This window comes from Pipistrellus kuhlii, unplaced genomic scaffold (assembly GCF_014108245.1).
Source record: "Pipistrellus kuhlii isolate mPipKuh1 unplaced genomic scaffold, mPipKuh1.p scaffold_m20_p_29, whole genome shotgun sequence".
In the NCBI taxonomy this organism is placed as follows: Eukaryota; Metazoa; Chordata; class Mammalia; order Chiroptera; family Vespertilionidae; genus Pipistrellus; species Pipistrellus kuhlii.
In genome coordinates, this window is record NW_023425528.1 from 782,805 (window position 1) to 810,259 (window position 27,455).

At 39.4% G+C, this 27,455-nt stretch overlaps 1 protein-coding gene and 1 pseudogene across 3 annotated transcripts in view; one reads left to right on the top strand and one right to left on the bottom strand.

The window, feature by feature from the left end:
• Positions 1-27,455, top strand: part of IL13RA2 (interleukin 13 receptor subunit alpha 2) — a 96,039-nt gene that overhangs the window by 65,245 nt on the left and 3,339 nt on the right. For all 3 annotated transcript variants that reach the window (XM_036454454.2, XM_045587391.1, XM_036454456.2), the window contains 7 exons: positions 8,426-8,551; positions 11,979-12,130; positions 13,854-14,007; positions 16,634-16,754; positions 20,103-20,287; positions 21,889-22,034; positions 24,784-24,928. In XM_036454454.2, the coding sequence (XP_036310347.1) occupies positions 8,458-8,551; positions 11,979-12,130; positions 13,854-14,007; positions 16,634-16,754; positions 20,103-20,287; positions 21,889-22,034; positions 24,784-24,928 (997 nt within the window). In that variant the 5' untranslated portion in view covers positions 8,426-8,457. The remainder of the gene's footprint in view (positions 1-8,425; positions 8,552-11,978; positions 12,131-13,853; positions 14,008-16,633; positions 16,755-20,102; positions 20,288-21,888; positions 22,035-24,783; positions 24,929-27,455) is intronic.
• On the bottom strand, positions 16,209-16,604 carry LOC118728180 (annotated as a pseudogene).

Sequence of the window (27,455 nt, forward strand, 5' to 3'; positions counted from 1 at the left end):
TTAATTTTTGTAGAGAGAGAGAGATGGGAAGAGACAGAGGGAAATATCATGGCAGAGAGAAACATCAAGGTGAGAGAGACACATGGACTTGTTGCTTCCCAGACACATACCAATTGAGGCCCAGGGATAAAGCCTGCAACCAAGGCATGTGACATTGACTGGAATCAAACCCAGGACTTTTCAGTCTGCAGGCTGACACTCTATCCACTGAGAAAAACCAGCTAGGGCTTGAATCCTTTAAGTTTTTATCATAAAACCAATATTTTTCAAGAATAAGAAGATTATTTTTTGGGGTGGGATTTTCATTTTTATTTTATTTTTTAAAATATATTTTTTATTGTTGATAGTATTACAGATATCTCCCATTTACCCCTTTACTTGACTGCTCCCAGCCTCTACCCTCCTCCACATGTCTTCATTACCCTATTGCCCATGTGCATGGGCTATGCATATAAGTATATAAGTTCATTAGTTTATCTCTTCATTCTCCCCAACCCCACATTGAAGAATATCAGTCTGTTCCATGTCTTCCTTAAGGTCTTATTTTGTTAGTCAATTCATTCTGTTCATTAGATTCCACAAATAGGTGAGATCATATGATATTCATCTTTATCAGATTGGCTTATTTCACTTAGCACAATATTTTCCAGATCCATCCATGCTGTCCCATATGGTAATAAACCCTTTTTGATAGCTTCATAGTATTCCATTGTGTAAATGTCTTATAGCTTTTTTAATCATTCATCTACAGATGGGCACTTGGACTGTTTCCAATTCTTAAATATCTTATCTAATAAAAGAGTAATATGCAAATTGACCATATCTCTTCTACACCCACAAGCCATGCCTACTAGTCATACCACAAGCCAATCAGGAGCAAACATGCAAATAAACCCAACCAAGATGGCTGCAGCCACAGAAAGCAGGAGAGAGTCTTGGGTTTCCCTGGCAATGGAGGAAGCCAAGCTTTCCATCTTCCCCTGCCAGCCTAGGCCTCCACTCAATGCTGCAAAGTTTCAATTATAAAAGGTAAATAAACCTTAACAGAAATTGGGCAGCCACTGAGCTGGAAGAGCAAGAGGCTAGGGTTGCCCCAAGCAATGAAGGAAGCCAAGCTTCTGCAGCCCTGGCCAGCCTAGGCTTCTACTCCAGGCTACAAAGTTTCAATTATAGAATATACATAAATCCCAACAGAAATGGCTTCTGCCACGTAGCAAGCAGAAGGCTTGGCTCTGCTCCAGACTACAAAGTTTCAATTGTAGAAGATAAATAAACCCCAGATACCAGGGCCTCTGCTTGGGTCACCAGGGAGCATGGCTGGCCTGCAAACCACCACACCTTGCCTAGGCCTCCCCACACCTAAGGGAGCCCCTACCCTGATCCAGTACACCCTTCAGGGCAAACCAGCTGGCCCCCACCTGTGCACCAGGCCTCCATCTTATCTAATAAAAGAGTAATATGCAAATTGATCAGCACTCTAACACACAAGATGGCTGCCCTCATGTAGTCAAAGATCCTGCTCCCATGTAAACACAATATGGCCACCACAAGATGGCCAGCAGGGGAGGGCAATTGACAGGGACCAGGTTTGCAAGGGAGAGCAGTTGGGGGTGATCAAGCCTGCAGGAGAGGACAGTTAGGGGTGACCAGACTGGCAGAAGAGGGAAGTTGGGGGTGACCGGGCCTGCAGGGGAGGGAAGTTAGAGGTGACCAGGCCTGAAAGGAAGGTCAGTTATGGGAAAATAGGCTGGCAGGGGAGCAGTTAGGCATCAATCAGGCTGGCAGGGGCGTGGTTAGGGGGTGACCAGGTTGGCAGGCAGAAGCAGTTAGGGGCAATCAGGAAGGCAGGCAGGTGAGCAATTGGGAGCCAGCAGTCTTGGATTGTGAGAGGGCAGTCAGACATTCCTCAAGGGGTCCCAGATTGGAGAGGGTGCAGAATGGGCTGAGGGACACCCTCCACCCCCGTGTATGAATTTCGTGCACCAGGCCTCTAGTGCTACTCTGAACACAGGAGTGCATTTATTCTTTCTGATTGGTGTTTTGGGGTTTTTAGCATATATTTCCAAAAGTAGGATTGCTGGGTCAAATACTGTTTTCCATAGTGGCTGCACCAATTTGAATTCCCAGCAGTGAACTAGTGTCCCCTGTTCTCCACATCCTTGCCAACACTTCTCGCTTGTTGATTTATTGATGATAGCCATTCTGACAGATATGAGGTAATATATCATTGTAGTTTTAATTTTAATTTCTCTGATGATTAGTGACTGAGCACTTTTTTATGTCTTTTGGCCATTTGTATGTCCTCTTTTAAGAAATGTCTATACAGGTCTTCTGCCCATTTTTTATTTGAATTGTTTGTCTTTCTTTTGTTGATATGTATGAGTACATAATATATTTTAGATATTAACCCCTTATCAGTTGTATCATTGGAAAATATGTTCTTTCATACAGTGGGTTCCCTTTTCATTGTAATGGTGGTTTCTTTTGCTGTCCAGAGCTTTTTATTTTTATATAGTCCCATTTTTTTAGTTTATTTTCTCCTTAGTTTTCTTTGCCCTGGGAGATGTTTCTGTAAACAGATTGCTACATGAGATGTCTGAGATTTTGCTGCCTATGTTATCCTCTAAGATTTTTATGGTTTCATGCCTTACATTTAAGTCTTTTATCATTTTGAGCTTATTCTTGTATATGGTGTAAGTTGATGCATGTATCTGTCAAGTTTTCCCAACACCATTTGTTGAAGAGACTCTCTTTACTCCATTGTATGCTCTTCCCTCCTTTGTCAAACATTCATTGACCTTAATGGTGTGGGTAAATTAATCTATTGGTCTATATGCCTCTTCTTGTTCCATTACCAGACTATAATGGCTTGTAGTATAGTTTGATATCTAGCATTGTGATCTCTCCTACTTCGTTCCTCTGTCTCAAGATTACTGTAGCTATTCGGGGTCTTTTATGGTTCAATATAAATTTTTGAAGTATTTCTTCTATATTTTTAATAATACTATTGGTATTTTAATAAGGGTTGTGTTGAATATATAGATTGCTTTGGGTAGTATAGATAATTTTATTATGTTAATTCCTCCAATCCATGAACATAGTATACGTTTCCATTTGTTTGAATCTTCCTCTATTTCTTTTTTCAATATCTTATGGTTTGCCAATTACAGGTCTTTTACCTCCTTGGCTAAGTTTATTTCTAGGTATCTTATTTTTGTTCTTGCTGTAATTGTAAATGGGAATGCTTTTTAAGTTTCTCTTTCTGAGAGTTCATTATTGGTGCATAAAAACGCCATTGATTTATGGTTGTTGATTTTGTATCCTGTTATCTTGCTGAATTCCTTTAAGTCTAGTATTTTCCTGGAGGAGTCTTTAGGGTTTTCTATGTACAATACCATGTCATCTTTGAATAATGAGAGATTTACTTCCTCCTTTCCAATTTGGATGCCCTTTATCTCCTCTTTTTATGTGATTGCTAGGACTTCCAGTACTATTATATTTTGAATAAGAGTGGTGAAAGTGGACATCCTTGTCTTCTTCCTGTTCTTAAGGAAATTTCTTTTAGTTTTTGCCCACTGAGTATTATGCTGGCTGTAGTTTTGTTATGTATGGTCTTTTTTATGCTGAGGTATGATCCTTCTATTCCCACTTTACCCAGAGTTTTTATTTAAAAAGGGTGCTGGATTGTGTCAAATGCTTTTCCTGCATCTATTGATATGATTGTGTGGCTTTTCTTTTTCTTTTTAATGTATTTTTCTTTATTTCAGAGAGGAAAGGAGAGGTATAGAGAGACAGAAACATCAATGGTGAGAGACAATCATTGATTGGCTGCCTCCTGCATGCCCCACACTGGGAATTGAGCCCACAGCCCAGGCATGTGACCTGACCAAGAATCAAACTGTGACTGCCTGGTTCATAGATCGACACTTAACCACATAACCAGATGTCAGTGAGCTGTGGTTTTATCTTTCAGTTTCTTTATGGGATTAATCTTGAATTGGTATAGACTTGTTTTGTGCCCAACATGTGGTCTATCTTTGAGAATGCCCCATTTGTGCTTGAGAAGAATGTATATTTTGTTGCTTTGGAGAGAAATGTTCTGTAAATAGCAGGTATATTTATCTGATCTAGTATGTCATTTAAGGCCTCTGTTTCCTTATTCAATTTTTGTCTTAAAGACCTATCCAGTGATGTCAGTGGGATGTCAAAGTCCTTTACTATGACTGTATTTCTGTCAGTTTCTCCCTTAAAATCTATCAGTACTTGTTACATGTACTTTGGTGCTCTTGTATTGGGTGCATATATGTTTACAAGGGTTGTATTTTCTTGTTGAATCATTCCCTTTAGTATTATAAAGTGGCTTTCATTATCTCTTGTTATGGCCTTTGTTTTGAAGTCTATTTTATCTGATATGAATGTTGTTATCACAGCTTTCTTTTCCTTTCCATATGCATGGAATATATTTTCCCAACCTTTCACTCTTAATCTGTGCATCTTTTGTTCTGAAGTGGGTTGCTTGTAGACAGCTTATATATGGGTCATGTTTTCTTTTTAAAAAATATATTTTATTGATTTTTTTACAGAGAGGAAGGGAGAGAGATAGTTAGAAACATCGATGAGAGAGAAACATTGATCAGCTGCCTCCTGCACCCTCCCCCTCACTGGGGATGTGCCCACAACCAAGGTACATGCCCTTGACTGAAATCGAACCCGGGACCCCTCAGTACACAGGCTGACACTCTATTCACTGAGCCAAACCGGTTTTGGCTGGGTCATGTTTTCTTATCATTCAGTCACCCTAGGTCTTTGACTGGAGCATTTAATCCATTTACATTTAAGGTTATTATTGATAAGTATTTATTTATTGCCATTTTTATTTTCTTTATCCCTATGATCCTCTCTACCCTTTTCTTTTTCATAGAGGAATCCCTTTAACATTTCTTGTGTTTCTGCTTTGGTGGCAATATACTACTTAACTTTTTTATGTCTGGAAAGCTTTTTGTTTCACATTCAATTTTTAATGATAGCCTTTCTGGATACAGTATTCTTGGATTTAGGCCCTTGCTTTTCATTACTTTGAGAACTTCATGCCATTCCCTTTTGGCCTGAAATGTTTCCATTGAAAAGTCAGCTGACATTTTAATGGGAACTCCTTTATAGGTACTTTTCTGTCTCTCTCTCTCTCTCTTGTTGCCTTTAAAATCCTTTCTTTGTCTTTAACATTTGCCATTTTAATTATGGTGAGTCTTTTGGGGTTCATCTTGATTTGGACTCTGTGCCGCTTGAACTTGTGTGTCATTTTTATTCACCAGGTTGGGGAACTTTTCTGTCATTATTTCTTTAAACAGGTTCTCTCTTCCTTGCTGAACTTTTTACCCTTCTGGTATTTCTATAATCTGGATGTTATTACATTTCATGTCATCCCAGAGCTACTTTAAGCTATCTTCCTGCTTTTTAATTCTTTTTTCCATTTGCTTCCTTAATTGGGTATTTATTTGTAAATTGTCTTCCAAATTGCTGATTTGATCCTCTGCTTTATCTAATCTACTTTTAATATCTTCCAGTATGTTCTTGATGTCAGCTATATCATTCTTCATTTCTGCCTGGTTCTTATTCATGGCCTCTAGTTTCCTTTTCTTGCTATTGAATTAGCACCAAGTTCCTTAAGCATCTTTATAACCATTGTTTGAACTCTATGTCTGATAGATTGCTTGCCTCCATCTCATTTATTTCTTTGTCTGGAGATTTCTTCTTTTCTCTTACTTGGGGGTTGCTTCTGAGTCTCTCTGTTTTTCCTGTCTCTTTGTATTTATTTCTATGTATTACACAGAACTGTTATGCCTTCCAGTCTTTGTGGGATGGCCTAGTGTAGAAAGTATCTTGAGATATCCACTGGTGCAGTATCTTTGTCTACCTGAACTACATGCTCTAGGAATGCTCCTTGTGTGCATTATTTGGGCTCTCCAATTGTAACTGGGACTTGATTGTTGATGTCCCATTCCTGGGAAGGATTTCCTCCTTGGACTTGCTGCCAATGTGGTTCAACCCCAACATCTTTGTGCCAGCAGTTATATAGTGCTGACAGAATGGAATAAGACACAATAGGGCCAAACCAAAACACCACAAAAATCAAGTTACTCAGCATCAACATCTGGAAAGACTAAGAAGGAAAAAGAAAAAGAAAAAGAAAAGAAAAGCACAGAAGAAATAAAAAGAATATTAGAAGACACATGGCCAAAGACTTAGAAGGTATATAAAGAAAAAGGAAGGAAGAAGACAAAAAAAAAAGTGGCTATATGGAAGTAAGGAAGAAGGTAAAAGAACTAATATAGGAGGAAAAAATAAGTGGAAACAGAAAATAAATGAAATAATAATAATGAAATTAAAGCATAGTAATAATGGGTATATGAAGTCATAAATAGGAAAAGTAAAACCAGAAAAGGGAAAAAAGAAAAAAGAAACAAATAAGAAAAATTAATAATAACAATAATAAAATGCTAAAGTAGAATAAAATCAAAGGAAAGAAATTACAGATGTGCAAGAAAAAAGAAGAAAGAAAAAGGGGGACAACAAAAAATAACACCCCCCCCCCCACACACACCAAGAAACCAAACCACACATACACACTCAAAGACCTTTGGGTCCACTAGCTGGATTTGTGGGGCTAGCTGGATTTTATTCTGATGTTGGATCTGGTCCCTTGATGTGTCTATCCTGAATAACTGCCCTTTTTGCAACCTGATTGAGGTCTGAGAGGTTGCATCCCCTAGTAGTCTAGTGGTCAGGACTCCTTGGCTCAGAGACTGGATCTGCCTTGAGTCTCACACCTTGATTGTTCCTGTTCTGAGCTGTACTCCCTCTCCCCATGGAGTTGGACCTGAAGGTGTCAGCTACAGGTGCTAGGAGTCCCATTAGTGTTCCACTCTCTGGTGGTCCCAGGCAGTACCAGTGGTGGGGGCGGGAGCACGCATGAGGTCCAGCTGGCATTCCACTCGCTGGCTTTCTCAGTCAGTGCCTGTGTCAGGGGATGCTTGTGAGGTTGGTATTCCACTAGCTGCCTGTCTTGAGCAGTGGATGCAGCAGGTTGCAGGTGAGGTCCTGCTGTCCTTCAACTTACTGCATGGTCAGAGTCAGTGTCCAAGCCTAGTCTGGGTGGTGGTGAGCTGTGCTCCTAGCTGCTGCCACTCCCCCCTTCAAGATGGTGTGGTTTCTGAGCCAGAGTCATGCCCACCCAGAGAGTACCTATGGTGGTAGCGGGGGCTCTTTGCCCAGGAAAGCCCGAACCTCCCGCCCCAGTGACTCTTATGAGATCTGACTGGTACACACACACACACACACACACACACACACACACACACTATGCACATCTACACACTCCCTTCTCACTCCTTTATTCAGTCACTCTCTCCCTCACTCCGGTTCTGCTAGCCACCATGTTGGAATCTCCAAAAAGATTATTAAATTGTATTCTGTGGCAGTGAAATACTGCTTTGAGAAAAGGCTATAAAGTTCAGAATTCCCTTTTAGAGAGGTCATTTCCACAGAACTACACAAAGTTGTGTAACATCCACTAGTTGTGAAAATATAGAAAAGTAAAACTTTTCTGGTTTTACTTTTACATTCTCCATTACCTTAGTGGAGAATGGTTTGGAGGCAAGAAAGACTGGATAAGGAGATCCTTGATGAAAAGATCCTCAATTTAGAAAATGGTAGTAATAATTGAGATATTAGATGAGAGAGGGAGAAATTGAGGAAAACCTCCAAGTTTCTAGTTTGGGCAACTGGGAAGATGATGATGCCATTTACTGATATGAAAAACACAGGGAAGAGTGAAACAGATATGCGAGATGATGTTGTTTTAATATTTATGAAGGAATGGAACAAAGCTTTGTGTTATTTGAGACTTTTGATGTGGGTTCTGAGCATTCTTAGTAGTCAGATAACTTTAAAATACTTTTTATTTCAAAAAAGTTTGTATTAGTGTTTGTTGCTAGGCGAGAGGGTTGCTATGGAGACTAATGATGTCATAATCTCTTCCCCCACCCCCAATCCCAGCCACCCTGCACCAGATAGAACACTCTGGTGGTTCTGGCTCAGTCTTCAGGCTGAAGGCTAAGTCATCCCATCCTGGCCACAGGTGTAATGTATAGAAAAGTGTGGGTGTGGGTGTGGGAGTTGAAGGCGGGTGAAGGGACACAGGTTTTGCTTTGTTTTCAGCCTTATAAGAAGGATGAGACTAGAATCCTCAATTTCCAAATATATTGGTTACAAATGATTTTTTGTTGTTCATGGTTCAGAGAGGCACAATTTTCCCAAATCTTGGTAGAAGGCATGCAGAAAGTTCCCAAATGGTTTTCAGCCACATTTAGTCATTTGATTATTTGAAGTAAGATAAAGTTAAAATGTATTTTTTTTCTTTCTTTAGAGTGGAATTTCAAGGTATTAAATTTTAGAAAAATGGCTTTCATTCATTTGGATGTCAGATGCCTATATGCCATTCTTATTTGCACAGCATTTGGCTCTACTTTGTCTTCAAACACTGAGATAAAAGGTAAACCAACAATGGAGAAGTGTTAAAATTAAGGATATTAACTGCCTTTTCAACCTACCCTAAGAAAATGTATGACAAATAGGTGGATTGTTATTGGGAATTAATTCAGGAAGTCCATGCACAAAAGGTATGTTCTTACTAGTTAGCCTCATGTGTACGGTAACTGATGATAAATATTTTGTGGGATAAAAGCCAAATTCAATAGCTAATTATACATGAGACTGATTATTAAGAACATATCTTTTTGTTCATGGGCTTCCTGAATTAATTCCAAAACATTTCCAAATGTTTTATATAGTCCTATCCAATGCATAGGTTAATTATCTAAAACCTCACTGCCTGGTACCAACTAACTAAAACTTTCTTTAATTACTATCCTTAACTTTTGTTTAAAATCCTGCCACATTTTTTTTTGTGTGTGTGGATCCTCCCCTTACCCCCCTCAGTGTTATAAAGTATTAAAATGAACAACAAAGTAGAAATGAGGATTTAGCCCTAACCGATTTGGCTCAGTGGATAGAACGTAGGCCTGTGAACTGAAAGGTCCCAGGTTTGATTCCAGTCAAGGGCACATGTCTGGGTTGTGGGCTCAATCCCAGTGGGGGACTTGCGGAAGGCAGTTGATCCATGATTTTCTCTCACTATGGATATTTCTCTCTCTCATCCTTCCTCTCTGAAATCAATAAAAATATATTTTTAAAAAATGAGAGGGATTTAGCAACAGAAAGGCAGCATGAGGGATATAGTATAGTACTGCTAGCTTTTCTAGTACAAAAGTTTATAGAATACTAGAGGCCTGGTGCATGAAATTCGTGCACTGGGGTGGGGAGTCCATTAGCCCAGCCTGTGCCATCTCACAGTCTGGGAGACCCTGGGGGATGTCCAACTGCTGGCTTAGGCCTGCTCCCCACAGGCCTAAGCCAGCAGTTAGACATCCTTAGCACTGCTGTGGAGGCAGGAGAGGCTCCTGCCACCTCCACTGCACTCACCTACTGTGAGGCTACCTCAGGGCTTCTGGCTGAGTGGCGCTCCCCCAGTGGGAGTGCACTGACCACTCACGGCAGCTCTTGCCTTGAGCATTGCCCCCTGGTGGTTAGTGCATACCCCATAAAGTTAATCAAAATTATATTCAACATGACTATCCACAACCTACAGATCCTTGCTAATTCACCTACCTCCGTGAAACCATAGCAACTGGTTGTTGTGCTGTTTTGGTCTATTTGCATATTAGCCTTTTATTTGTTTGTTTTTGTTGCTTTTAAGTTACCATATGGGGGAGCCATTGGCTCCCACTGCCTCTTCCCCCAAAATAAAAGAAGTTGTTTCCAGGTGTCACAATATTCAGTCTGCCTGCCACTTCTTGAATCCTCTCAAAAAGTGGCCCTGGTTTGCCATACTATAGGTATCACTCTGAACTTTAGTTTACTAAAGGATTTAATTAATGAGACTAAACCAACAAGATCTGCCTAATTGTAAGGCCCTTAGTCATGTAGTTATCTTTTATATTTTCTGCTAGAGGCCCAGTGCACAAAATTCATGCACGACGGGGGGTGGGGGTGGGGCTGTGTCCCTCAGCCCAGCCTGCACCCTCTTCAATCTTGAGGAAAGTCTGATGGCTCATTTAGGCCCGATCCACCAGGATCACCCCTAACTGCCCTCCCCTGCCAGTCTGGTAACACCTAACTCTCCTCCCTTGCAGGCCTCGTCACCCCCAACTGCCCTCCCCTGCTGTCCTGGTCCCCCCCAACAGCCCTCCCCTGCTTGCCTGGTCACCTCTAACAGCCCTTCCTGCTGGCCTGATTGACAACAACTGCCCTTTCCTGCAGGCCTTGTTCCCCCCAATAGCCCTCCCCTGTTGGCCTGGTCAGCCCTAATTTCCCTCCCCTGCAGGTCTGGGTCTCCCCAACTGTCCTCCCCTGCAGGACTGGTTTCCCTCAACTGACCTCACCTGCTGTCCTGCTTCCCCCAATGCCTTCCCCTGCAGGCTTGGTCCCCCCAAATGCCCTCCCCTGAAGGTCTGGGTCCCTCCGAACTTCCCTCTTCTGCTGGCCCAGTCCCCTGCAACTGCCCTCCCTTGCTGACCTGGTCTCCCCCAACTGCCCTCCTCTGCTGGCCTGGTCACTCCTAACTGCCCACAATTGCCCTCCCCTGCAGGCCATCTTGTGGTAGCCATCCTGTGTCCACATGGGGGCAGCCATCTTTGACCACATGGGGGCAGCCATCTTGTATCTTAGAGTGATGGTCAATTTGCATATTACTGTTTTATTAGATAAGATTCCTATTTTGTATATGCCATGATGTTATATGGATATAGTATACACTAAATTAATACTTTTTGGTTCTTGTTATTAGAGAGATTTATGTAATAAAGTGTTCACATCCTAGACCAAATTATGATCTATATGATCATAGAGATAACTCTGTGTTGAAATTTTTGTTTCTGTGAAAACTTAGTATCTAGCTAGGCAAAATCACATTTTGCATATGAGATTTCTGAAAGAGGGGATAACTATATAGCAGTAATCCAGATTTTTAAACTGCTCTATTGAGATATAATTTTCTAAAAGACTAGAGGCTTAATGCACAAAAATCGTGCAAGAGTAAGCCTTCCTTCCCCCAGCTGCCAGCACTGCCTTCCCTCTGGCACCTGGGACCCAGGATTCCCTCTGGCACCTGGGTCTTGGAGCTTCCTTCTGGCCGCTGGCAGGCTCCTGTGACCCGGGTTTCCCTCGCTGTCCTGGTTGCTCTGGAAAGTCATCTGGTCTAATGAGCATATTATGCTTTTATTATTATAGATGTTTTTATTGATTTCAGAGAGGAAGGGAGGAGGAGAGAGAATCATTGATCAGCTGCCACCTACATGCTCCCCACTGGGGACTGAGCCCACAACCTGGGCATGTGCCCAGACTGGTAATAGAACTATGACTTCCTGGTTCATGGGTCAACCACTGAGTCACACTGGCTGGGCAAGATATAATTTACATAGCATAAAACTCTCACTTTTAAAGTGCATTGTTCTGTGGATTTTAGCATATTCACAAAGTTGTGTAACATCCACTAGTATCAAATTCTAGAATATTTACATCACCCCAAAAAGAAAACTCATATCCATTCAGCAGTCATGCCTCATTCTTCTTCTCCTCCAGCTCCTGGCAACCACAAATCTGTTTTCTGTGTCAGTGGATTTGCCTATTCTGGGTATTTTATATAAAGGGAATCATGTAATATAAGATCTTTTGTAGTAATTTATTTCATTTAGCTTTATGTTTGCAAGGTTCTTCATAGTGTAGCGTGTATCCATTTTATAGATGAACCACAGTTTATTTACCCATTCATCAGTTGATGGACATATAGAAGTAATCTAGATTTAACAATCTTTGTCATTATATACAGGGGAAAAAGTAAAAATATTTTAATTTTATTTCAGTTAATCCTCCTGAGGATTTTGAGATAGTGGATCCTGGATATTTAGGTTATCTCTATTTGCAATGGCAACCTCCAGTGTTTCTGGATAATTGTGAGGAACACACAGTAGAATATGAATTAAAATACCGAAACATCGACAGTGAAAACTGGAGGGTAAGTAAAGCATGCATTTGTGATATCAGAGCAATTATTAGTTTTCTTATGATTCCTTATGTCAGTGTCCACTCTAATTCCTGTATCTCAATAGCTATTATTAAGATACTAGATGCCCAGTGCACAACATTTGTGGACTGGCAGCGGGGGGAGGAGGGGTTCCTCAGCCTGGGACCTCTCGGGGGATGTCCTCCTAGCAGTTAGAGATCTCCCAAGGGATCCTTAGTGCTGCCAAGGAGGCAAGAGAGGCTCCTGCCACTACTGCTGTGCTTGCCAGCCATGAGCCTTGGGAAAGCTCCAGCACTGAGCACCAGGGGAAGCTCTTGCATTGAGTGTCTGCCCCCTGCTGGTCAGTGTGCATCATAGAGACCAGTCATTCCCTGATAGAGTCAATTTGCATATTAACCTTTTAAAAATATATATATTTTATTGATTTTGTACAGAGAAGAAGGGAGAGAAATAGAGAGTTAGAAACATCAACAAAAAAAAGAATCAACCAATGAATGCATAAATAAGTAGAACAACAAATTGATGTTTCTTTTTCCCTTCTCCTCTCTCTAAAATCAATAAACAATTTTTTATTCCAGTCAAAAAAAAAAAAAAAGAGAGAGTTAGAAACATCGATTAAAGAGAGTCATCGATCAGCTGCCTCTTGCAAACCCCCTACTGGGGATATGCCCGCAACCAAGGTACATGCCCTTGACCGGAATTGAACCTAGGACCTTTCAGTCCCCAAGCCGACGCTCTATCCATTGAGCCAAACCGGTTTCGGCCATATTAACCTTTTATTATATAGGATAACAAGCTACCATGGTTGCTGCTGTCTACTGTGCTTCTTGCCACATCTATTTTCACCCTATCCACTATTAAGACTACCATTGGAAGTATATAGAAAAATACTTGGTTCCATGGAATATGAACTTGAAAAGTACTTATATATTTTATCATATTTCATAGTTACTTATATACCTGGATATGGGTTTTATATATGCTACTCAACTGTGAGATTTTATTCTGTGGGAATCAAGCCTTATTTATCTCTGTACTTACCCCACAGAACAGAACGTGGTTCTTTGCATATAGTGTAGTAAGTTAAAATATTAACTATTTACATAGTCAAGCATGTTCCTTTAAAGATTTCTGTTGTACAGGAATCTGTTGTAAAAGGAATTATGTTACCTTCTAATTCAGCTAGGTAGTTTCAAGGGGCAATTCAAATCATTTACTGGGCAACTTTTTGTATCAGGCACTCTGCTAGATATCAGGAATACAAGGATTAATTATATATGATTTTAACCTAGGAGCTCACAATTTGTCTTGCTTTCTCCAGTTAACCGCAATATTTTATTTTATATTATTTCTGAAGAATTTATATGACATTTTAAAGATATAAATCATTTGCCATCTAATATGTATATAGTATGTGAAAAGTATCTGTTGATTTCAAGTTGCTTAAAGCTCAAAATCTGCCATTGAGCCTTTTTTTTCTCTTCCAGTTTTTTTGTTTGTTTTTTGAATGATATTAAGATTCAAATGATCTCTTCAAATAATATACTGAAGTGAGTTCTGCCAGAAATATAACAAAGACTTTGTATCACATAATCATGATGAATTTTATAGATATTGAAACTCCTCAGATTATTAATGACCTATTAACCTTATTAATGTGGCTTATGATACCATCACTGTTTCTAAGCTTGACTTTGTCTCATCTTTTTATCAGACCATCATCACTAAGAATCTCCTTTACAAAGATGGGTTTGATCTTAACAAAGGCGTTGAAGCAAAGATACATACAGTTCTACAAGGGCAATGCACAAATGGATCTGAAGTTCAGAGTTCATGGTCAGAAGCTAGTTATTGGTCATCACCTCAAGGTTAAAACAAAGCTCTCCTTTCATATTTAATACTGTCAGAACAATCCATATAGAGAAAAAGTCCTTTAACTCTTATACATGAGATTACATGTACAGTTGAGAGTGTGGCACAAAATAGAATCTTTCTTAGGAGTGCGTGATTGGCCTTTTTCAATTCTTTATATTAGTAATCACATTTGGCAAAACCAACAACTTATCAGGCTAATATTCTCAGTTTTGGTGTCATATTAATAAACGTGTATGTGAGCATTTGCCAAATGTGTATATGCTTAGTTCTTGTGTGTATGCTTATAATAGTACTTACACTAGTAAATGAGCCCTCAAAGATTTTTTATTTTGTGAGCCCCTTTGACAGTGAAGTGATTTCCAACAACTTCCCTTTGAAATATTCTTTTTTTTTCTAAAAATGATGTATTAAAACATCTTTGTTTAATTTTTTCAAATGAACTCATTATACATTTGACAAGTTACAATGATAATTTCTGATTACCGCAAAAAAGTTTTCTTGTGAGAATGACTACAGTTATAATGTTGAAACATTTCTCTTAATGTGAAAAGGCATAAAATATTCTTTATAGACAACTTGTCACTTACCCATCATGTAATGTCAAATGCATCTATAATCCCTTAAAATAAGTATGATTCTTTTGAGAAGAAAGAGCCAGATCAAATGCATCATTAAGAAAAAACATGCATACTAAACAATGAAGTCTACTGTGGACATAGGCCATTATTTTTTAACTAGAGGCTCAGTGCACTAAATTCGTGCACGGGCAGCAGTGGGGTGGGGGGTGTCCCTCAGCCCAGCCTGCACCTTCTCCATTCTGGAATCCCTCTCACAATCCAGGACTGCTGACTCCCAACTGCTCGCCTGCCTGCCTTCCTGATTGCCCCTAATAGCTTCTGCTTGCCAGCCTGATCACCCCCTAACCACTGCCCTGCCAGCCTGATTGATGTCTAACTGCTTCCCTGCCAGCCTGTTTAGCCCTAACTTCCCTCCTCTGCTGGCCTGATCACCCCTAACTGCCCTCCCCTGCAGGCTTGATTTCTCCCAATTGCCCTCCCTTGCTGGCCATCGTGTGGTAGCCATCTTTGACCACATGGGGGCAGCTATCTTGATCTTGTGTGTTGGAGTGATGGTCAATATGCATATTAATATTTTATTAGATAGGATAGAGGCCTGGTGCATGGATGTGGGCCAGCTATTTTTCCCTGAAGTGTGTCCCAGATCAGAGTGGGGGTTCCCTTGGGGTATGGGGTGTCCTGGGCAAGGGGCCTGTGGTGGTTTGCATGCTAGCCATGTCCTTCCCCCCTCCCCCCCCCCCCAGCAACCCAAGCAGAGGCCCTGGTATCTGGGATATGTTTATCTTCTATAATTGAAACTTTGTAGCCTGGAGTGGAGGCTTAGGCTGGCCAGGGCAGGTGGGAAGCTTGGCTTCCTCTGTTGCCATGGGCAACCCTAGCCTACTCTCTCCAGCTCTGTGGCTGCCACCATTTTTCTTGGGATTTATCTTCTATAATTGGAACTTTGTATCCTTGAGTGGAGGCCTGGGCCAGCCAGGGTGTGTGGAAAGCTTGTATTCCTTCACTGCAAAGGAAACCCAAGCCTCTCTCCTACTCTCTGTGGTGATAGCCATCTTGGTTGGGGTTAATTTGCATACTCACTCTGATTGGCTTGTGGGTGTGACTTGTGGGTATAGTGGAGTTGTGGTTAATTTGCATATTATTCTTTTATTACGTAGGATTCCCCAATTCCTGATGGAGTTCTCAGAATATAGTTTCTCAGTTGATGAGTAGCAAATTGATTTATTAGTTAAATTAGCAACTATAGAATTATATATGTCAGTTATACTGAGAACAGTATAGAATAAATGATAATTTACCAGGAACTGGCTTCTAGATTTTAATTTTAGTGACCTTGAAATAACACAATTTAGTACCAAATGTTTAAACACCCTTATAATTGCTAACCTGTAAAGTACCATTATTTATATCTGATCAGCTATACAAAACTCACTGATGTTTTTTTTTAAAAGGCCGTGAAAAATCCCAAAGAATAAGGGAGACACAGCTAATTAAAGATCATGTTTACTAATCTAGCACTATAATTCCAGTCTTAGGACTTCCCAAGGTGCTAGAAGGAGGAAGGGAAGAGGTGAGGGTGTTGGGAAAGTAAGCACAGTTCTTACCTTGTGGCCCCATTTGTGATTCAAGCAAAGGCTGAAACTGGACAGAAGACAGAAACTTTGGTTCAGATGTAAAAAGACCCTGGAGAAGAGTAGAGTCAGGATTTCCTGGAGCCAGTGCTGGAGCTGGCCTCATGAACTAGGAGATTTCTTCTTGGCATCCATGTCTTTTTTAATTTCTTCAAGTTTTTAGCCAGGTTTAACATGACATAATTTTGAGCCAGATACATTAAAATCAGGTTGCCAAAAGTAAATCCAACCAAGAACTGGAACATGATGTCAGTGAAGATAGCGCAAAGGGCCCCTTTGAAATATTCTTGAGTATGCTGATTGCTAAATGAAATGGAGAGATCAAAGGAAATGAAATAAAATTATACAGTGATTTCCAAAATGATTCAGCACCATACCTTTCAAGCATTCACAGTTCATTTATTCCTTAGGAAATCTGGAAACTAAAATTCAGGATATGGATTGTATATATTACAACTGGGAATATTTACTGTGCTCTTGGAAACTTGGTATGGATGCCAACTTTGATACCAATTACTACTTGTTTTACTGGTAAGTATTTTTATAATAAGAATTTCATATTAGGAAAATATCAATTAAAGTTAATCCATAGTATGAGTAAGTATATTTTTACTTAAATTCATTATATTTTTCAGTGCTGTGTTTATGAAGTGTTTTTTACAATTATTTAGGTTTTATTTATTTTTTAAATATTTTTATTAATTTCAGAGAGGAAGGGAGAGGGAGAAAGAGATAGAAACATCAATGATGAGAGATAATCATTAATCACCTGCCTCCTGCATGCTCTGTACTGGAGATCAAGCATGCAACCTGGGCATGTGTCCCCCCACCCCTCCCTGCCCAGACTGGTAATCAAATCCTAGGTTTATAGGTCAATATTCGACCACTGAGCCATACCAGCTGGGCTGGTTGGGGTTTTAAATGGGAGTAAGTAGGTTTACGTTGTGGCTTCTGGAAGGTACTCTATGGGTGATATAAGGAATGCAATCACTGTTTCTATACTAGATTAAATTTTGTATTCTTGAGATAGATGGGAGTTATAATCTAAACAAATTGACATGTTTTTGAAAAAGCAAGTACCTATTAAGACTGGATTTTTTTTCTGACTTTCTCATCTTTGGTAACCATCCCCAAGATTTGACTTAGAGCCAGCTTGAATCTTCAATCTCCTTCATTCCTTAGTTGTTTCATGATAACACTGATCATGTCCTGAAACTCCTTTGCAAGGTCATATATCTGTCCTTTACTTTCTGTCTCTTTGTAAGAACACTACTTTAGGCTCACCTTATCCCAAATCTGCATGATTGCCATAGCACCCCAAATGATGGTCCCTCTGCTGCCAACCTCTCCCTTCCCATTCATTCTGCACCTTGTAGCCAAATTTATCTTCCTATACTGCAATATGCATATGCCACTCTTTTATTCCAATGGCTACTCATTGCCTCCAGTATAAAATCTAAACTGCTATTCAAGTCTCTTCCTCACTGTATCACTGCCTTTCCAGCATCTCTTTCTACTATCACCACTGTGAATGTTCCTTTCCATTTAGAGTAGACCCATCTCTACTTTTCCCCCTTACACATGCTCTTTTTTTAAGAAAAAAAAATTATTATTGAAAGTATTACATATGTCTCCTTTTATCTCCCATTGACCCCTTAATAACCTGCCCCCGATTTTCCCCCTCCCATCCCAGGCCTCCACTACAGGTTATGTATATCTGTATACAAGTTCTTTGGTTAATCTCCTCCCAACCAATCACCATCCCCTAATGTTATGTTCCTTTATATCTTATGTGCATTGCTATCTGGAATGACCTCGGCCTCTCTCGTTTACAAACTTTAAAAAAAATCTTTATTGTTGAATTTTTTAAAAATATATTTTTATTGATTTCAGAGAAGAAGGGAGAGGGAGAGATAGAAACATCAATGATAAGAGAGAATCATGATTGGCTGCCTCCTGCATGCCCCTCACTAGGGATCAAACCTGCAACCCAGGCATATGCCCTCACTGGGAATTGAACCCTGGCCTGGAATTGAACTGTGACCTCCTGGTTCATAGGTTGACACTCAACCACTGAGCCACACCGACCAGGCTCTGGCTTTTCTGATGTTAATATTTCTCTCTCTCTCTCTCTCTCTCTCTCTCTCTCTCTCTCTCTCTCTCTCTCTCTCTCTCTCTCTCTCTCTCTCTTCCTCACCTGAGGTTATTTTTCTTATTGATTTTTAGGGAGAGTGGAAAAGAAAAGGAAAGAGAGAAACATTGGTGTTAGAGAAACATATCAATTGGTTGTCTCCTTCATGTGTCCTGACCAGGACCCTGGCCAGGAAGGAGTCTGCAACCACATACATGCCCTTTATAGGAATCAAACCAGGGACCCTTTGGTCTACAGGTTAATGTTCTATCCACTGAACCAAACTGGCTAGGACCTGAGGTTTATCTCTTGATATGTATTATATCCTCAGAGAATTTTTATTTATTTTATTAAAAACTAGAGGCCCGATGCACAAAATTCATGAAGGGAGGAAGAGGGCCCCTCAGCCCAGCCTGAACCTTCTCCAATTGGCCTATCAGTTTAGGCCTGATCTTTGCTGGATCAGCCCTAAACTGGCAGTCAGACATGCCTCTTGCAATCCAGGACTGCTGGCTCCCAACTGCTTGCCTGCCTGCCAGCCTGATCACCCCTAACCACTCCACCAGCATGCCTGATACCCCTAACTTCCCCCCTGCCTGCCTGATCACCCCTAACCACCTCTGCCTGCCTGCCTGATTGTCCTAAATGCTTTCCCCTGCCAATCAGATCCTCCTAGCTGCCTCTGCCTCAGCCCCACCACTGTGGCTTTGTCCGGAAGAATGTCCGGAAGATAGTCCAAAAGATGCCTGGTCTAATTAGCATATTATTCTTTTACTGGTATAGATAACAATATTTTGTAAATCTTTCTTTCAATTTATAATATAAAAAAGGAAGTATCATTTAGAATAAGTTTTGCTGCAAATCACAAAATTTCATCCCTTTTTATTGCTGAGTAATATTTATATATATCACATCTTTATCCATTCATCTATTGATAGACACCTAGGTTGCTACCAAAGCTTGTCTATTGCAAATAATGCTTCAATGAACATAAGGTGCAGACATCTTTTCAAATTAGTGTTTTATTTTCTTTGTATAAATATCCAGAAGTGCAAATTGGTGAGTCATATGGTAGTTATAGTTTTAATTTTTTTTGAGGAACCTCCATAATGTTTTACACACGGTTTGCACCAACTTACAATTTCACCAATAGTACATAAAGGTTGCCAGAGGAGAAGAGGCTTGGAGAATGGTGAAAAAAAGTGAAGGGGAAAAAGAGGTACAAACTTCCAGCTATAAAATAATAAGCCACAGAAATGTAGTGTACTATACAGAGAATATAGTCAATAATTGTAATAACTTTTGACAGACGGTTATTAGACTTATTGTGATTATCATTTTGTAAGGTATACAAATGTTGAATTTATGTTGTATATCTGAAACTAAGATAATATTATAATCCAACTATAATAATAAAAAAGTATAATCCAGAATTATGTAAATTTCTGGTTTTCTTAATAGAAATCTTACTCTTTGATTCACAAATCCTGTTGGTAAGTCAACATAAACTTGCCTTTTCTTTGATGTTTTGTGAAGGTTCCCATCAGATTGTAAGCTCCATGAAATCATGGGCTATGTCTGCTTTCCTTACTGTGGAATCCTTAGCATTTATCATAGGATCTGATACATAGTTGTACTCAACAAACATTGCATGTTAAGTGATTTTTAATTCACTTAGTAACTCAAATTGGACACCACAATATCAGAAGATATCAGTAAAACAATTATTACAAAACTTCCCTTTACAGGTATGATGGCTTGGACCATGCATTACAGTGTTCTGATTACATTGAGGATAATGGAAAAAATATTGGATGCAGGTTTCCCTATTTGGAGGAACCAGACTATAAAAATTTCTACATCTGTGTTAATGGATCATCAAAATCCCAGCTTATCAGACCCAGCTATTTCATTTTTCAGCTTCAAAATATAGGTGATGTAAACAAACAACTTCAAAATGTTTCTAGCTTAAGCCATTTACAACCACTTGGAAGAGAAGAGATAGACATAGAGAGATATAGATGGAGATAAAGTTGATAGAGATAGAGATATAAAGATAAATACCTACTAAAAATGCAAAGCCAAAAAAATGAGGGCCAACAAAGCAATCAAGGAAACTCTTATTAAATATAAAAGTATGGAAGATAAGTGATTGAATGATGGATAAAGTGTCATTTTTATTTAGAACTCACAATCTACTACCCAGCTTCAAAGGGTTGGTCTGCTATACAGTATTATTGTCTAGTGTTAGTGATGGAGTAATTATGGAATTACTTAGTTCCAGATCTCAATAAGAATATATTTGGATATTTTCTGAGTCTGGGTTCTTATCTCTAACAGTTACAACAATGACAGCTTCTAGAGTCAGCCACACTGTGATCTGAATGTTGGATTTACCACTTTTTAGCTATATGACCTTGGGCAAGATACTTTTAACTTCTATTTAATTTTCTCATCAGTAAAATTAGGATAATAAAGGACTACCTCATAGATTTATTGTGAAATATGAATGAATTTATGATATAACATCTCTGGTTCAGTGACTGAGACATCATAAACTCTAAATAAATTAGCTATGTTTGTGTTGTTTCTATGATTGCAGAAGTTGTTTCTAATGGCACTGTAGGGGATAAAAATTTTTCCTCTACCATTCTAGGTTCTTTAATTGGTCTAATAATTAAATTGATATAAGACAGATTTACATGGAAAGAAACAAATTTAATTACATATGTATGAGAACCTCACAAAGATATGAGAGGCCCAAAGACAATAAGGCAATTGAGGTTTATATGCTGTCCTGAGCTAAGAAGAAGGGGTTAAGGGTCTGGGGCTTCAAAGGGAAGGAAAACAATTCACAGGAAGATGGGAAGAGTAAAGGTTTGGCAAATAAATGTTTGCAATGCCATACAGAGACAGTGGGACATGGAAAGGATTTAGAACAAATAATCCTTGCCAGCTTCCCCCAGCTCACCACACCTGGTCACTACAATGAGTTGGGGGTGGAGCCAATGCAAATGCACAAAAATATGGAGATACATAATCCCAAGACAAAGGAGTTCATGCTCTTGGCAGCCTTGGCTCTCTGGCTTTCTTGGATCTTCTGACTTTGCTCCTACCCATGCTCACTCCATAGCCATGTGGCTTTGCAGACCCCATATGCAATGGACTGATATACTGTAGTTCAGAACACAAACTAACCCAGCCTGATGGTGGGTTAGACTGTGTAAATATAGAATGGAAACTCTGAGCAATGCTTTAATTCTAGCCCTGCTAAAGGCACAGCTGGACCTTTTCTTTGGCAGGATAGAAGTAAATGGGACCTTGGAAATGCAGGGATTTAACTCCACACAAATAAATTCCACTCATTTGACTATGTGAGTCTCAGGAAATTCTTTTCCTTGTGACATTGCAAAAAAACCACATAGCCCTGGCAACAGGTGGGGACAGGGAGAGCTCCCCTCAATAGCTGGTTTCCTTTGCTAATACTAAACTTTAGTAACCTCCATGTTGAAATGGTTTCCTTTTGCTTCTCAGTTAAACCTTTGCCACCAGACTATCTTAATATTATTGTGGAGAAGTCAGAGGATATTAACCTGGATTGGAACATACCTAACGGACCCATTCCAGCAAATTGTTTCATTTATGAAATTAAATTCACAGAAGATGATACTACTTGGATGGTATGAACATTATATTTATTTTGGAGAATCATAAATTTAGCCTTTTAAATAAAATAGCAAACATGAAACCAATCAATTGATAGCCACATGATGAATAGAATGTGATGTTTATATTATTTTAATTTCCAAAAATTCAAATCATCCAGTGGACAAAAGAAAGACTTTTGCTATCTGAAAGTATAATCAATCATACCAATTTCAAAGCTACATAAGACCTTAGATATAATCCAGTCACTTATTTTCAAAATAATGTGTCAATAAATTAAAGTTGCCAAGTACATGAAAAAGTGGGATTATGAAGAGATCTCAGGAAGAAAGAAAGAAAGAAAGAAAGAAAGAAAGAAAGAGAGAGAGAGAGAGAGAGAGAGAGAGAGAGAGAGAGAGAGAGAGAGAGAGAGAGAGGAAGGGAGAAAGAAAGAAAGAAAGAAAGAAAGAAAGAAAGAAAGAAAGAAAGAAAGAAAGAAAGAAAGAAAACATAAGAATCTCTTCTTGAGGAATACCCATAAGGTCAAAATTAGAGTTTAATTGTGCTTCCTGAGAATTGCTTGTATCAAGGAAGAGAGACTAACTGGGGAAGTAGGCAATGTTTGAAGACTGATTACCCTCCAGCATCAACAATGTGTTGATGATGCCTTTAGCCCCATATTGTTATATGTTAATTTTATTCATTGGTTTCCAATTTAGAGGATGGTAGAGATTAGGTGAGGCATTAGTTCTAATCAATTTATTTAATAAACATGAGAAAAATGGAGTTGAATTGATTTACAAGTCCCAAGGAAGTGAGTTGTTTTACAGTCAAATTACACAGCTAGAACTAAAATCTAGATCTTATTCCCAGTCCACTTTAACCAGAGAAAAAGTTACAATAAAAGCAAAGCTGTTATTTTTTATAAGAAACACTCTTCAGCTCTTTGAAATGTAAAATTAAAGTAATTGCTTCAGTAATTTTTTTTCCCTTTGAGATCATCCACCTTGTGTTCCCATGTCTGCAAGGGTAGTTTCATGCCAAACCCTGAGCACTGCTACACAGGTCTTATAGCAGTTAACTAAAATAAACATAAAGCAGGCTGTGGTGGTGGTGGTGAGGGGGAGTTTCATGTGTATAAATTTTTTAGTTTCCATAGAAACAACATTCACATGATGGCTGTCTTTTTCTAATTCTGTGTATGCAGTATTTTCCAGTTCATGGAATCTGGGAAAATTGACAACAATCCAAATACTGGGTGTTATAAACACCAAAGGCTACCCCAGAAATTTGTCCTGTCACACATGCCCTTTACTGCATGTGTTCCATTATCTTATATAATAAAAGGGTAATATACAAATAAATTGAAATGCTGAATGACCAGTCATTATGATGCACACTGACCACCAAGGGGCAGACGCTCAACACAGGAGCTGCCCCTCTGGTGGTCAGTGCGCTCCCACAGGGGGAGCACAGCTCAGCCAGAAGCCGGGCTCACAGCTGGCGAGCACAGTGGTGGTGGCGGCGAGAGCCTCTCCCACCTACCCAGCAGTGCTCCTTGATGGCTTAGGCCTGCTCCCTGCCATCACTCAGACATCCCCCAAGGGTAAGGTGACCAGATTTTAACATTGGTAAAGCGGGACACCATTGACTGGGAGAGGGGGTGGGGGTGGTTCTTGATTAAAAATTTGGTCTATATGGAGCAACAAAAATTTTCATAGAATACAAAAATAGTATTGTAATTTTTTTAAAAAATTCAACATAAGTATAATTTACAAATATAATAAATAAAAAATTATGTATAGTATTATTTTATTCTTTGGCATATTTCTCATTTGAGTGAAAATTTCTTTTAGTAGATTGCTGTCATTGTTTAAAAGGTCATGAAATTTTTCACAAGAATTTGTTAAATTATATTTCACACATAAAATGGCTTTCAAAGTCTCAACACTTAATTGTAACGTAAGCTGTGTCACTTCCAAGGCTGGGGCTAGACTTTTTGCCACCACAATAAAATATAAATAATTCAAGAAAATTTATGTATTTATGAAATAAATAAATAAATTACTTACCTAAATTATCTGAATAGCTGATTTGTAATGACATCACTTGTTTAACTAGCTTACTAGCACGCAGGACAATGTGTATTGTCTGAGAGACAGTTACAAAATGTTTTCATCATTGCGAACTTTGATAAGCAGTTCTCGATAATCAATTCTCAATAATTATTTGTTATTATTAAAGTTTAACATTATAAAATTAACAAAAATAATCTAAAACTCATATTCTGGCTAAATAGCCACAAAGCCACCAAAAACCGCATATTCCCTTCCCGTTCTCCCTCTGTTCCCTAGCTTGTCATACATTCTTTCCAAAAATTGGGACTTTTTAAAAATGCTGCGGGACGCGGGACAAATTGTTAGAAATCGGGACTGTCCCGCCAAAAGCGGACATCTAGTCATCTTACCCAAGGGCTCCTAGACTGTGAGAGGGCACAGGACAAACTAAGGGATCCCACCCATGAGTGCATGAATTTCATGCACCAGGCCTCTAGTTACTATAGAAAAAATGTAAAATATAAATAAGGAAGGGAAAAGAAGAAAAAAAGGAACCCGCCTTACAGACAGATAATCACTGTTAGGATTTTGGTATATATACATTTGTAGTCATTTGATTCATGTATCTTATGTAACAAAACCCACTTTGAAATTTACAAGATAAATGGGATTGTTGTAGCTGCAATTAGATGAAATAATGCCATTTTATTTTTTCCTTGGCTTTTAGTCTACCACATTTGAAAATGAAATGTATTTCACAAGAACGTCAAATGAAAGCCAAGAAATATGCTTTTTGGTGAGAAGCAAAATTAATGTTTATTGTGCAGATGATGGAATCTGGAGTGAATGGAGTGAAATAGAATGCTGGAGAGGTATGAGATAAAAGAACAGCAACTAAATAATGAAAAATTTGCTAGTAAAATTAATTTTCTTTCAGTGTATTTTGTAATTATGGAAATCAAAAGGCCTATAATATAGCCTATACTCAGAGAAGATAAATTAGAAAGCACCTCAATGGAACATAGATTAATGGGAAATCTAATATTCAGTTTTAAATAGGAATAATTTAACTAGTTGAATTAAGTGCCTTGTTATATTTCTATTAACAAAAATTTTGTGTTTCTGATGGTCAGTAAAAAGAACATACTAGTTCTTTTTTGGAGGAACCTATATTAACAATATATTTCTATGCTTTCAATTTTTAAGAGAACAGAAATCTTAAAATAAAGATATATCAGCATACACTTGTTTTTGAGTGTCTAGTACTGTGTCTAATGAATATTTTTCTAATTAAATATGAAATCATTAATAAAATACATATTCCATTCCCTTCCAACATTGATTTAAAGTGACATGATAAAATATATATCGAAATAGAAATATAAACTAAAAAGGCCTTGAGAATGAGACAAAATATAATAAATTGTGCCATGCCAGCACAGCCAAGGGTTTGGCGAGCTGAACAGGGTTAATGAAGGATGGAGAAATGATAGACAAAGAGAAAAAGCTAGGTCTAGGTGGATCTTCTGTGCCTGGCTGAGGCCACAGAGCAGATCCAGACTGCAAAGTTAAGGCTTTATTTATAATCAGGGACAAACAAGATAATCTACAATGTTGTTGTAAGTTTCACTTGTTTTGGCAGCACTTGCTGCCTCTCCCAAAGCCCATTAGCTACCCAGGAAAGATCTAGGGAGCAATTACAAGATCAAGCTTAATTATTCTTAGAGGACTGTGCCCTCCAAGCTGGGACTTGTTTGTAACTTTGCCAGCAGGTCAGTCTGAGGCTTAACCTTATAACTGCTTCCTACAATGAATTAACTAACATTGCTCTTTCAGGTATATAGGTATATAAATATATATACAGGAAATATATATACAGATATAGATACAGATACTGGCATTTCTATCTATCTTTCATCTCCTTTCATGCTGTTTCATTATATTAAAACTAGAGGCGCAGTGCATGAAATGTGTGCATGTTGGGGGGGAGGTGTCCCTCCTGGCCTGCACCCTCTCCAATCTGGGACCCCTTGGGGGTTGTCTAACTGCTGGTTTAGGCCTGATCTAGCAGTTGGACATCACTCTCACAATCCAGGACTGCTGGCTCCTAACCACTAGCCTGCCTGGCTGCCTGATTTCCCCCAACCACTCCCTTGCTGGACTGATTGACACCTAACTGCTCCCCTGTTGGCCTGATCATCCCAAACTGCCCTCCTCTGCAGGCCTGGTCCCCCCAAACTGCCCTCCCCTGCTGGCCTAGTTCCCCCCAACTGCCCTTCCCTGATGGCTTGGTTGCCCGTAACTGCCTTCCCCTACTGGCATGATGGCCCCCAACTGCTGGTCTGATCTCTCCTCCAACTGCCCTCCCTTGATGGCCTGATCTTGCCCCCAGCTGCCCTCCTCTGATGGCCTGATGACCCCCAACTGCCCTCCTCTGCTATCCTGGTAGCCCTTAATTGCCCTCCCCCACAGTCCTGCCCCCTCCCCGCAACTGCCCTCCCCTGGTTGGCCCCAACTTCCTTCCCCTGCTGGCCTGATCTCACCCCCAACTGCCCTCCCCCACAGTCTGTCCTCCCCTATTGTCCTCCCCTGCAGGCCTGGTCACCCCCAACTGCCCTCTCTAATAGCCTGGTCATTCCTAACTACCCTCCCCTGCAAGCCTGGTTGCCCCCAACTTCCCTCCTCTGCTAGCCTGTTCACCCACAACTGCCTTCCCCTGCTAGTTGTTCACCCACAACTGCCCTCCCCTTGCCAGCCAGATCACCCATAACTGCACTCCCCTGCCACCCATCTTGTGGTGAGCATCTTGTGGTGGCCATCTTGTGATGACATCACAGCAGCCATCTTGTGACAACGTTGTGAGACATCACCTGGGATTTTATTATATGGGATTCTTGTTTGACTACTTATATTTATATCTACTAATATACTGCTAACATTGTTCTCTTTCACTTATCAAATATTTATTAAGCACACTTTTCAGGCATGAGAGACAACAATTAAAAAACAACCCCTGTCCTCATGAAATATATATTTTATTCCCAAATTGAGTAGAGATAAGCAACAAGGAAGCCAAATATATCGCATAATCAGTAAGGGCCATGGAGAAAAAATAAACAGATGGAGAACTCAATTAACCAAGAGATCATATGAAATCAGAATGAGCACCTACTGGTTCTACTTTTTTTTTTTTTTTTTTTTTAATCACTGCTATAAAAAATCTGGCCTCCATGGGAATGGCATTGAGAAAGTCGTGTCTTAAATATCTTGTTATTTATCAATTCATAGTTTATGGTGAGTTTTTAGCCAGATCCTCAAAATATACACCTTTTTTCTGTATTTTACATGTAGTCTTAACCATGATATTGATGACTGAGATTTCTTTTTCCCTGATGGGTA